Raw genomic sequence first — 12867 nt, 5'->3', positions numbered from 1 at the left:
CCAACCAGCAAGTTAGTGAGGCCCAGATCCTTCCTTCCATGACATTAATTTCCATCTCCCTTAACTTTTTGCTTCCCAATTGTTTGTTTGTTTTTCATCATACCACACTTCTTCTTATCCACACACTTAAACTTCAGGCTGCTATCAAATTTAGGGAAAGCTCTATTCTAGCTTTCAGGGAGCTCCTAGTATCCATTCCCATTGACCATGGAACTGGAATACCTGGGTTCTAGCCTCACCTCTGCTAAATATTAAGTGTATGACCTTAGGCCACTCACTTACTCTCAGTGTGTTTTCCATTTTCTGCAACTATAAAATGGGAATATAAGTCTCTACACAACCCTTCCCTGTTGTGAAATTTTCCCCAACTAAATATGAACCACACTGACTTTCCATTTTCCAGAACCCCTCAACATAGCACTTGTGATCTGAGATGGTGGCACATGATGAGATTCAACTAAGTATTTTATTTCATAACTGTCTCTGTTGCAAGGATAGACATCAACTAAGATATAAATTACAATGTGCCACATACAGAAGGGATTGCCACCATTCAGTAGTCTTCCCTTTTCCTAGGGTTCACAGTATAAGGGTAAGGAGCTGAGAGCTGTTGCCATCTCTTCTCTCCTGCCCTTTATTCCTCCCCTCGGACCTCAGAAAAAGTGCCTGGGCTGCTGACATGGAAAAGCGGGTGGTGTAGGTTGGGCAGGCTATGCTACAAGCCAGTTGCAGGCGCCTCATTCCGTGGCCCAATGCCCAGACATCCTCCCACCCCATGCTCTTCTCCAAATGTCCTCAGTATCTTCCTCTCCTCCTACCCCTCTACTCCACCCTGTCTTCTGGGTCAGGGCCTAATGGGGAAAAGTGACTCACTGGACTCTCAGAGGGCAAAGACCCAGACTCTGAGCAACAACCAAAGTGTCTAATTCTCACACTCATCCTGCAACTACCCAATTCATAGGTACCTCTTCACTTAGCTAAATCCCATTTTGAGTTACAACTCTTCCAGCAAACCTTCTTTGATTCCTCTTGAATCCTCACACTCATCTCTCCTTTTCCACATCACCACACAAAAATTGCACTCAATTTTATATATACACATGTTTTTACTACTTAAAAACAATCTGCAATTGTTTGGTATGTTATGTCTTTGCAAAGAAATTATAAACTTCTTGAGGGACACTTTTCCTTCTCTGGCTTATCCAATGTCTAGCCTTGCACATAATAAACACTTATTGACTTGAATTGAACCAACGTTAATTGAATTGGAGGTAAAGGGTATGGGGAGGGCTTGTGAGCATGAAAAAAAATAACACTTATTGAACAAAATATGTGCTGACTATATGCTACATATTTTGTATGCCTCATCTCATTTAATCTCCATACCAATAATGAAAGATGTTATTATTATCCTTATTTTATGCATGAGAAAACTCAGATTTCAACAAGTTAAAACCTTTGTCACAGCCAGCCATGTGGTAACTAATTGAATATAGTGCTGTTTGATTCAAAAGCCCATATTCAAAGATTAGTAACAGCTTTAATGCCTATTAGCAAAGTGTTGATTAAGTAAATTATGATATACCCATATAATGGAATACGGTGCAGTTATAAAAAAAGAATGTGAGCTTATGTATTTAATGCATAATAATATCCAAGATATATTTTAAAGTATAAAATGCAAGGTGGAAGATACTATGAAATATGGGCTACCATTTGTGCTTTAGAAATAGAATGTGTAGGCACACACACAACACACACACACACACACACACACCACACAATTGCTTGTACATAAACAGAATATCTCTGGAAGGACACACTAGACAACACTGGTGGCCTCTAGGGAGGGGACAAGGTAACTGGGAGACAGGGGTTGGAGAGAGACTTTACAGTGTTGTACCTCTTGGATTTTGTTTCATATTAAATAAATAAATCGCATTTGTTAAAACACAATACAATCTACACAAAGTAATGCCTGGGGATTGACTTTGGAAAAATTCAGGGAGAAAAGAAGGGTCAGTACAACAGTGAATTGGATTGAGGACCCCCTAAGGTGACAAAAACCCCATCCTTTGCACCTATTTCCCAAACCCTCTTACAAACCAATCTCCACTATAATCATCTGACTATAATGTTGATTGAGGTCACATCTTTCCAGAACTCCGTTCTCTACTTATAAAATAGGCACCAGATGGGGTAGGATGAGGTGGTCTGTAAAATGCCTTCTAGCTCAGACATTTAAATAACCAAAAATCGGGGCGCCTGGGTAGCTCAGTCAGTTAGATGTCTGACTTCAGCTTAGGTCATGATCTCACGGTTTGTAAATTGGAGCCCCGCATCCGGCTCTGTGTTGACAGCTCAGAGCCTGGAGCCTGCTTTGGATTCTGTGTCTCCCTCTCTCTCTCTGCCCCCTCGACCACTCGCACTCTGTCTCTCTCCCTCTCCCTCTCAAAAATAAATAAACATTAAAAAAAATAACCACAAATCAAGATGATGAATCCTACTGTATTGAAATCTTAGTCTCAAAGAAAGACTTGGAGATTTTGTTTTGTTGTTTGTAACAAAAAATAGAAACATTTCCATTCTGATTTGCCTACTAAATGGTCTTGATGGAAGCTCCCTAAGGGTCACTAAAATGCTTGTTCAAAACTACTATTGCAGTCTCCAAGCCTCTGGCCTTCTGCGTCCTCTGTTCTCCAGGGCTATCCTGTTTAGAACACAAGGAAATTGGCTCACTCCAAAACTGAATACAAAAGAGCAAGGCCCCTTCTACGCTTAATATCCCCTGGCCCAGACCTTCTGACCCTAAATATCCCTTTCCTTCTTCCTTACTACCTGCAGGAGAACAGAGGCTCTGTAAGAGACCCTCGGGAGGAAGTGACGCCTTAACTTCACCCACCACTCAACCCACCCACCCCCCAATCCCTAGCAACTCCTCCTAAAAAACTCAGTCCTTGACTTGTAGGGAGGTTTGTGAGCTCCTGCCAAGAGCTGTAAATATTTTAACATGTCTTGTTTCCTTGAATGTATATGACCTGGGATATGGCCCCTCCTTTCTCAGGGCTCTTAGAGAACTGAGGAACAAAGAAAACACAGCCAGTCCTTAGCTACAGGACACCCAGATCAAGTTGCAGAATAATACAGAGGGGATATGAGAAAGAGATTGAATGGGGAGGTGGAAGGTGGGGAAGAGGGTTGATTCTCCTTACAGAAACATTTAAAGAAAGGTATAGCAACTCAATTTCTAAGGGCTAGAACAGGTCACTGGATAACAAGAATAAAAATAGCACCAATTCCTTCACAATTTACAAAGACCTTTCATATACATAATTCCATTGGATCCTTCATAGACCTATAAAATACTGTTGGTTCCATTGTGCAGATGAGAACACTGAAGACGTGGAAGTTTATATGACTTGTTCAAGTCTAACCAATTAAGAAGAGACCATTTCTCTAGCCCTTTTTGTACCCAAGGATCATGACTCTGGGTAGAGTGAGATGGGTAGTTAGAGGAGTATGCCATATATCAGAAGACTGTCAAACTTTTGTCTATTAAACCTTTTCTTGATCATCTTTTTTATCCATTAGTCAAAAGGATGCCCTGAGGCTACAGGAATGGAAAGCTTGGCAGCAGTCCCCTTGGTAGCTGCCTATTCCCATCCTTACTATGTATTAGGTGATATTTAAAAGCAGGAATTCTTGGGGCGCCTGGGTGGCACAGTCGGTTAAGCGTCCGACTTCAGCCAGGTCACGATCTCGCGGTCCGTGAGTTCGAGCCCCGCGTCAGGCTCTGGGCTGATGGCTCAGAGCCTGGAGCCTGTTTCCGATTCTGTGTCTGCCTCTCTCTCTGCCCCTCCCCCGTTCATGCTCTGTCTCTCTCTGTCCCAAAAATAAATAAACGTTGAAAAAAATATAAATAAATAAATAAATAAATAAATAAATAAATAAATAAAAGCAGGAATTCTGGACTCAGATTCTCTGTGTTCAAATCCTGGCTCTGCCATTTCTTGACATATGAGCTTAAGCAAGTTAGTTAACTTCTGTGCCTGTATCTTTTTATCTACAAAATGGAGAAAATAATGGTACCTATTTCCTAGTGTTGTTGAGAATTAAAATGAGCTGGTACATGTGAAGAGTTTAATATAATGCCTGGCACAAATTTACTTGCTAAATACTAAATAAATGTTAATAATAATAATAGTAAGTAGCAGGGTGGGCTTATAGAGAGTCATCTCCATACTTTTACCCAGTCACCTTGGGATTAGTGGCAATCCCACATGAAGAGTATGAATGATAAATAGACAAAGAGCTCTTTTCTTTGTGAGAAGCTCAGTGACCTGAACAAATGACTGAACCTGTGATCTCAGCCTCATAGGTGTATGTTCTAAGAAACTGTGCTAATTGGCCCAGACAGACATCACATGCCAAGATATACACACATACACATATGTCTGGACATATGAGTTCATGCACATACCCTTTCAGCCTGGATAAGAGGCTGATCTCTGTGGGTGGGTAGATCCACAAGGTAAATTGAGCAAAAAGATTGTGTAGGGACTGCTTGTTTAGCGACATTTTCCTTCCTCTTTTCCCTTCAGCTACATAGAAGCAGGGAAGCAACTAACCTGGAAACTTTACTTCCTCTCTTTCTACCATCACTGAAGGCACTTTTAACTCTAGTTAGGACCTAGTGTCTGTCTCCTCCTTTCTCTGACTCCTCTACAACCAATTCTGTAGTATTTTTTAGCAAGAAGAGAGATGATGAAACTCAAAATGGAATGAAGACTTCTGTTCTTCAAGAACCACCGAAGCTGCTGAAAATCAATCTGAAATCTCTGAAGGTTCAGTTGCCCCAGAACAAGGAAAGTAAGGATTTGAAGACAAAGGGGTACAACTGACCAGGACATTTGCTGAATATACTTGGGTAAGACTTGCTACAATACTATCTCCTTGTTTGGGGTCCTGGGGCTATGAAAAGGAGTGTGGAAATGACAAAAGAGAGTTCATGGTAGCTATCTTATTACAAAAATCCAGAGCTAATGGCTTCCACACTCTTGACTGCTACATAGAAAGTCACCTTTCCCCCAGAAAGTGAAGAGTAAGAGAGGGAAGAAAAGGGAAAAAGGAAGAGATGCTTCTGTGGGGTATGTAGAAATGGGCCAAGATCCATGCTGGAGTTGGGCCTCTATCACATCTTGAACTCCAGTTATTCCATTAATTGAGCAAGAGAAAGAAAGAGAATAGAGATAACAATACTGGGAGGAAAGGGGATGACATATCTAACAAAGGTGGTACAAATGCACCATGAAAATAGGAGGATCCTAGAAAATATGGTTGGGACAGCCAATTTCATCCACTCTTCTCCTGTCAACCCCAGAAACTGGAGCAAAGTAGAAGATAGAGATAGGCAAGACTACCAGGGTGAAGACACATGTACTTCCTCAAGCCACCCACACAGGCCACATTCCCCACCACAAATAGGTGCCAGATGATTTCATATTACTAACCACAGCACCCTCCTTCAAGGTAGGTAATTAAATGTTCTTGGGCTTTGTCCTCTATCATCCCTAAAATGAGAGAGGGCTGGAGTGTTCTAAACCCGCTTCCCAGTAACCTTTGAGTACGGAGAGTGATGCAGGATAAGGGGAGGGATGGAAACAGAAAGGAACTTATAATAAATGTTTCCAAGTTACAGTGTTGGGGAGTTACAAAGGGGTACAGGACAAGAGATACAGCCCAGGCTAGCCATATTCTCTCCATCACTCTCACCTAACAAGTTGTTCAGTCTGGGCCCTTTGTGCTAATCTCCCATAACCCCTACAGAAGCCTCTGTTATGTTAAACCTGATTCCATAAACAGATGGGAAAATCATTTTTTTCATCATCCATGGCTTCAGGTGAGGCATATGGTGTGTGTGTGTGTGTGTGTGTGTGTGTGTGTGTGTGTGTGTGTATTACAAATAAAGCCTTTTCTCTAAGGTTTACTCGTTGACTCACAAGTGAGACAGTTCCAAGGCAAGAAAGTCCACTCCATCTTTTACACAATCTGAAAAGAGTAAATGATTCTTTCTTTTAAAAAGACAAAACAAAAATATGCTGGTGGTAAAAGCAGCACACCGTCTTGGGAAACTGATCTGTTCAAAAAGTTGAGATGGCATCCTTTACATATTTCTGCAAATGTTGACAGTCCAGCTGCTTGTTTACTCTTTGTGGCACTGGAGGAAATGTTTCCAGTGACAAGTAAGTATAAATTTAGGGGAAAATGAGAGAGAGCTCTCTGCATGCTACTTCAGTAGCCACACTCTCAGCTAAGCCCTGAATGAAAGTGAAGTTGACCAGGGATACCCAATAGGGCCTCCTCTAGGATTGAAACAGCAGTCCTCATACCCAACCCCATACCCATACCCAACCACAGTGGGACCCAGGCAGTAGCCCTAAGCCAGCTATAAAGATTCTCTGTCTGAAGCCCCCTGAAGGAAACCACTATGTCACATTTAAAATCTTGGTTTACTCTTCTACCCTGAAGTAACAGCAAATCAAGGTCGTACTAACCATTATTTCTGAGAAATAAGAGTGAGCTGTGGGAAATTAAGTTTCTGGAGAAGGGTCCAAGCTGAAGCTTAAGTAAATGCTTATAGTTTAATGTTTTTTAGGAACAGGCTCAAATACTGGAAACAGCAGCATACAGACCTACTACTACTAGCCTACTAGCCTGCAGCAAGCCAAGTTGAGGGAATTCTCTTGGGGCTCCAGTTCTATGCTAAGCAGGGCATTCTGGGAGAAGCAGTTGTACATCCAGAGTTGCCTTTACACACGGATAAAAAGTAGTGGATCTTTTCAACCACAATGGTGTATATATAAGCAGTCCTATAATCTTTTAATTCATATGACATGGGAAAATAATATCTACATGGTTTTTCATTGTTTTCCCAATTGCCTCTTAATCTTGTCTGCATCTTCAGGCAGATAGATTAACAAATTTCCATTTTGTCTGAATGAGTCAAAATGTATGTCAAGTGAATAGTAAAGAATAAAATATAACATAATTCTAGAAGGATAGAACGGCAGAGCTATAAAGTTCATCTACTCAAACCTTCTCATCTTACAGATAGGTAAATTGAAGTACAGAGAGGTAAAGTACCTGCTCAAAGTCACAGAGCAAGTCAGGGGCACAAGTTGTCTAACTCTTAGTCACTGTCTAGCTGGTATTACTGAGATCACCAGCCCTTTAGTGTCCAGATTTATATTTAGAATGAGCATTTGAGGCCACTGGACAGTGAGCCAGGGATCCAGCCTCAACCAGCTACTCCAGCTAAAACAAGCATCCCCCTGGTTGTTTTCCAAATATCCCAACCTCTTCTCCTCATCCCTTCCAGTATGAGTCAAGGTCCTAGGTTTGGACCCAGTTTATTGGAAAGAAGACAGAAGAGTCACTTGAAGGATGCCTGGCCAATGACCCTGTGGCCCAAAGCTCCTTGCAGGCTCTAAGCCAACCTGGTCAAGATTATCTGGACAGTAGGCAAAACCTTCAACCAAAGACAAGATCCTGGCAGACTTGCTCAAAAAATACCTGCTTCTTAAATTAAGCAATTTACTGGTCAGCCCAATGAGACATTGAACGAAGCAATGAGAGAAAGATAGCTTAACTTACCTTTGACCCCACCCATCCTTGGGACTCTCTGCACAAATGCATAGTGTACCCATTTTCCCCATGCCTAGAAAATTCTGTCTCCATTAGAGTGATCCATGAGTCTGAACAATCTTGAGCCCAGTAGTAAATTCTCCTGACCCTTGTCCCTTTCCATGGATGGTGAGAGCCCTAGCCCCAATCCTCCAACCTAGGAGCCTACAAGGGAAATGCTTATGAACTGCCCAATAAAAGATACCTCCCATCATATTTTATGGCTCAGTGGTAGACTGGCAGTAAAGGTGGAAAGTGCAGACTAATGGGTTTACTCTGAAACACATTTAAAAAGACCTAAGCTTTGAGCCACTGTTAACAACTCTGGCTTGGTCTACCTTGTCCCCTGGATCCCCAATCCTAAGCCTGCCTCAGCTCTAACACACTTGGGGTTCCAATAATGACTTGAGGCTTGCAACCAATGTTACCTTGTTCCTCTTTACCCTCTTCCCTCCAAAAGTCTCTCCTCTAAACCCAGGAAGCCATGCTATACTTTCCACCAAATTGCCTGGCTTCCCTGTTTTGTCTGCTGCTTGGTCTGGGCAGGAGGACTCCCAAATTTCCCACCAGCTCTGCAAAAAGTATAGACTCATTTCTCTCCTGATCTTTTCCTTTTCCCCTAAATCAGACCTTGGTCACTTGCCTCCATCACAGGAACCTATTGCCTGCCATTCTTCCCAGGCATAAGACCCAGGGTAAGTTGGTTTCCCTTTAAAAACAGGTGAAGGCATAAGATAAACTGCTAGTGTCACCACAGAACTGTACACATCACAGAGTCCACAAAAAGTGTACATTGCATGCTCTAGAATGGCCTGAATTCCACTTTCCTTCTACTGTCCATGGTTTTTTTCCCATGCCCAGAGACCTCTCTGATGTGTAGTTAGCTCCCACAGATCAAAACTACCTTCCTCTGGGGCTCCCTCATAACAGTCACAATTATCTGCAGAACCTCAGACTCATAAAGCCAATCAGCAGCAGATTTAGGACTGTGAAGATATTAGGCCTAGCCAAAGAGAATCTGGGCTGTGTGGTGCTTCCATAAATTCATAGATTTTTAGAGATGAAAGGCATGTCAGACATTAATGGAAATGGAGAGTGCACCAACCTCCTTGACTATAGGAGTATATGTTCCAAGTTCCCCAGAATGGCTATTAGGCAAATACTGGCTGGTAAACATTTTAGCAAGCTTCTACTGGCTTTTTCTATCCCTTGAGACACTAGTGCTGTGACATAGGTTGCTGGGAAATGTTGAGTAAACTGCAGAAAGCGTGTGGAGGCAGAGACACATTTGTAATCTCAGGATCTGAATGGTTGCTTGGGAAAGCTGAGGGGCCAAAGAAAGTTAGTGCTAAGGATGAGATTTTCTAGGAGCTCAAGAATGTGGTGGGGTGTTCTTGACCTCTTCAAAATAAAAACTGAGGTGTTCCCAAGAGTATTCAGTATCAAAAACAACTTTCATGAATTCAAGATGCACCACAGCAAAGACCTAAGCCAAAGTATTCTGAGACCCTGGGGACATACCAAATTCCTTTCTGTCCCTTCTTGACCTGTACTCACCATAATTTAAACCAGTAAACCTACTCCTTCAATGGACCTAGTCTGTGTCAGAGTACACACCAGCCACAGCTCTGCACAGCCCAGTGCACCCCCCCCTTCCCAGCTGCACTGTGAGGTCTTGACCGGAAAGTCCCAGCCAGCCCTCCCCCTGAGTCCCCTATGATCACCTACTTTGAAGTTTGTTCCCCAGCAGTAAACCTCTTCCTGGTAAAGTAGTGATTTTCCCAAGTTTTATTACACACTCCAAAGGGCCCAGCTCCAAGCCTGCTCACAGGACATGAATGCCAGGGTCTAGCTTCAGCCCATCCCCCACTACCTCCCATGAAGTTTCACCCAGACTTTGCCACTGACTCTGAAGGCCAACAGCCTGCCTTTAACCACAGGGCAATGCTCAGCAGGTGCCCTCCTAGGTAACCTAGACAACAGCAAAAGGCCCTACCCTGGCTGCCTTCCCAGGAGCCCCTGAACTGAATCAAAGCAAGGAAAAGGTATTCCCAGGAGTAAATGTGGCAGTGACCTTCTTTCCAGTTGTTCCACACAGTCCAGGGACCCCCTACTTTCAGGCATCAATGTGGCCTGGTAGTCTCCACCCTGGACAGCCATTGATACACAGTCTAACTTTCAAGTGGGGCCCACACTGTGCGGTGCCAATAGGTCACAAGAGGTACCAATAGCTCCAAACCTCTTCTTCAAAGGCAGCCCAATGAAGCTGCAAACAAACAAACAAACAAAACAATGACAAAACAAACAACAACAAAAAAAGATGGGTCCTTGGTTCAGAGTGGTAGGAGAAGCTGTCCAAACGCCCAGGGAATCCACCAGTGAATGCCCTAGAATTCAAGGTTTCTATGTTCAATAAATAATCCCGAGGCCCCCCCAGAGGGCAGCAGAAGTACATGTTATGGTGGCGAGAAGAGGGAACCCTTCAGCCCCAGGGCAACACTATGAAAAACCACCTATTCTGAGTGGCAAACTTTGGGCAAGTCTAGTGGAGCTGTCCCTAGGAGACACAAGAAGGAGCGAGCCTTGAGGGAGAGGGCATCCCAAATCCTTCACTCCTTCCCTAGACTCCTCATCAGAACTGCTGAGAGGGCAACGTCGTTGGCTTTCTGAGAAAACAGGATGGCTCCTCTGACTTCACCAGCCCACAGGCAGATTCAATGCGAGGAGAATGCAAACTTGCAGTCTTGCGGCCGCTGGGCCTAGAAAGCTAAGGCTATGCTCCCTGGCCCTGCTTGTGTTAGGGAAGAAGACCATGTCAGCCCCAAGCGAAAGCCGGAGAGGTGAAGGCCAGCATTTCCGCTAAGGCCGAAACAGGCATCCCGCGGAGAGTGGAGAGACTAAGAGTGCCAGGGAGAGCAAGGCTCAGGTTGGGGGAGGCGTGGAGTGAGTCTCAGGGCCCAGCCTGCCAGTCGCCTTACAATTCTCTGGCAGGAGACTTTGGAGACTGCCTCTCTGCTTGCTTTGGGGTTCAGCTCAGAGGGCACGGAGATATGCTGGATTCCTCAGAGTGACAGAGGATGGCCTGACCTGGCTGGGCCATAACCACCACTGGCAAAGAGACGTGCGCGCACACCCCACCCGCACTCCCCCCCTCCCTTTCTGTCTCCAGCAGACACACACGCCTGGTTGTGTTTGACTCCGCTCAGTCACCAGTATTCCTAAAGTGTTTTTGGCAGAAAACACCTCGGCTCCCGGTACGGGAACAGGGGCTGCTGTGAAGATCTACAGTACAGTATTTCTCTCAAAGCCCTCCCTGCCTCCCAACTCTCTCCTGTCTCCGTGACTTCCCCCTCCAAAAAAATCCGCAAATATTTTCTCTCACTACACATGGTCAGCATATTAAAAGAAAAAAAAAGTGCGTCTGGATTTGTCCCAGGGCAAAAAAGTTCATTCCTTGCATGTGATCAATGAATATCCCAGGTCCCACCCAAGGGACGTCTTGTGCCTAGTCTCCAACAGCTTAGGGTGCCCAGAGCCCCGCAACTTGCGCCTTAGCAGCGCCGTGGGCAAGGGACAAGGGGGAGGAGTAGAAGAGGAAAGCTGAAGGGGCGCCTACGACTGTGAGGTCAGGGGTCAGCAGCAGTGGGAGCAGAGGACACCCTTGTCCAAATGCCAGGAGGGGTGCGCGGGGCCACTCACCTGCTTGGAACTCTACTTGGCGATTTTTCTCTCTTTCCTCCTGCAGCAGCATGGAGTAGAGGATCCCAAAAGAGTTCTGGATGCCAAAGATGGATCCGTTGCACCAGGTGGCAGCGAAGACCACCATCCAGCCGAAGCCACCTTCGGGGGGCTGGAAGCCTCGAGCGGTGCCGCGGGTCTCCACGGCAGGCGTGGACTTGGGTTCATGCACTGGCTCGGGCTCAAATTCCAACTCCGGCAGGGGAGCAGGGTCCGGTAGGGGTTGTGGCTCCGGCTGTGGCTCCGGCTGTGGCTCCGGCTGCGGTTCTGGTGGGGGCACTGGAACCGGCTCTGGCTCTGGCTCTGGCTCGGCGCTTCCCACCCACTCCTGCTGTTTTTGGTCTGCCTCCCGCCAGGGCCCCTTGGCTTCCTTGCTCGCCAGGCTTTGCAGCGCCATCTCGGCAGGGGGACTGTGGCTGCTCAGGCGAGAGGAGCCGCTGTGTGGCTGGTACTTGTTTCTGCCGCCGCCGCTGCTGCTGCTGCTCCTCGGAGCACTGCTGCTGCCGCTGCCTCCTCCTCCCGGCTCCGCGCCCCAGCTGGCCAGCCTGTCCCGCGACAGACGGTCCCTCGAGTCCTCTCCTCCTCCTCCCACGTCCAACCCCCCTTCTGCTCTCCCCATGTCATCTCTCTCCTCCCCCTCCTCTTTTCCCCCCCACCTCTTCCTCCCTCAACAGGCAGCCGCTAGAACCTTGCTCTCTTCTCCCTAGCCCTTCCTGCTCCCCATACTCGCCCGCGTACTTCAGCCCTGCTCCCTACCTCAACTTCCTTTCAAAACTACTGAATCCTGTCTTCTTTGTCCATATGCCCAATAGAGGGAGAGTTAAAATGGTTTTTCCACAAACTGTCCTGTTTCCCGTGCCTTCTCCACACAGGCTCCAAACAGACAGTGATCAACCCAAAATTTCCAGGGAAGCCCCACTGTCTTTTGGTCTCACTCCCTTCTTCCTCACACGCATCCTGGAACTGGAGTGGTCCTGAGGACCCCAGGATGAGACCTGGACTTTGAGAGACTCCACCCTGTCCTCGGGAGTCCCTTTGTCCCCCACTTGAGCTTGAGAAAAGCGACCTAGAGGGGGAAAGCCCAGGCTTCGGACAGATGGTGGGCACAATCTTCTAGAGCCCGGGGTCTCAGCCTCCCACGGTCCTGCACAACCCCTCCCACCCCACCAGTCTCTCCCTGTTCGCCCCCGCCCTTCCCGGCAAATCCCCGGCGGGACGCGAATGGGAGGAGACAGCCCGGCAGCGAAACCCGCCCCTCTGGGCAGTCAATCAGGGTTTTGTTTGCGCCAACCTGGAGCCCAGAGGAGCCATAGAGGGCCGGGTCTGGTTCGGGGGCTGGGCCAGGAAGGGAGGGAGGTGCAGTGGCACCGGAGGGGGCCGGGCCCGGGCAGGGCGGGAGCCTAAGCTCAGCTCAGGCTCCTCCTGGCTCTCCGTCCCTCAGTGGGG

General features: G+C 46.4%; 1 protein-coding gene across 1 annotated transcript in view; it reads right to left on the bottom strand.

Annotated features, from left to right (window-relative positions):
• The window catches only part of SLC16A2 (solute carrier family 16 member 2), a 148267-nt gene extending 136243 nt beyond the window's left edge, over positions 1-12024 (bottom strand). Inside the window, exon 1 of the mRNA XM_004000653.6 lies at positions 11383-12024. Within this exon, the coding sequence (XP_004000702.4) occupies positions 11383-11818 (436 nt within the window). The 5' untranslated portion in view covers positions 11819-12024. The remainder of the gene's footprint in view (positions 1-11382) is intronic.
• Positions 12025-12867: the final 843 nt, after the last annotated feature.

This window comes from Felis catus, chromosome X (genome assembly GCF_018350175.1).
Source record: "Felis catus isolate Fca126 chromosome X, F.catus_Fca126_mat1.0, whole genome shotgun sequence".
Lineage (NCBI taxonomy): Eukaryota > Metazoa > Chordata > Mammalia > Carnivora > Felidae > Felis > Felis catus.
This window is presented reverse-complemented; position numbering and strand designations above follow the sequence as displayed.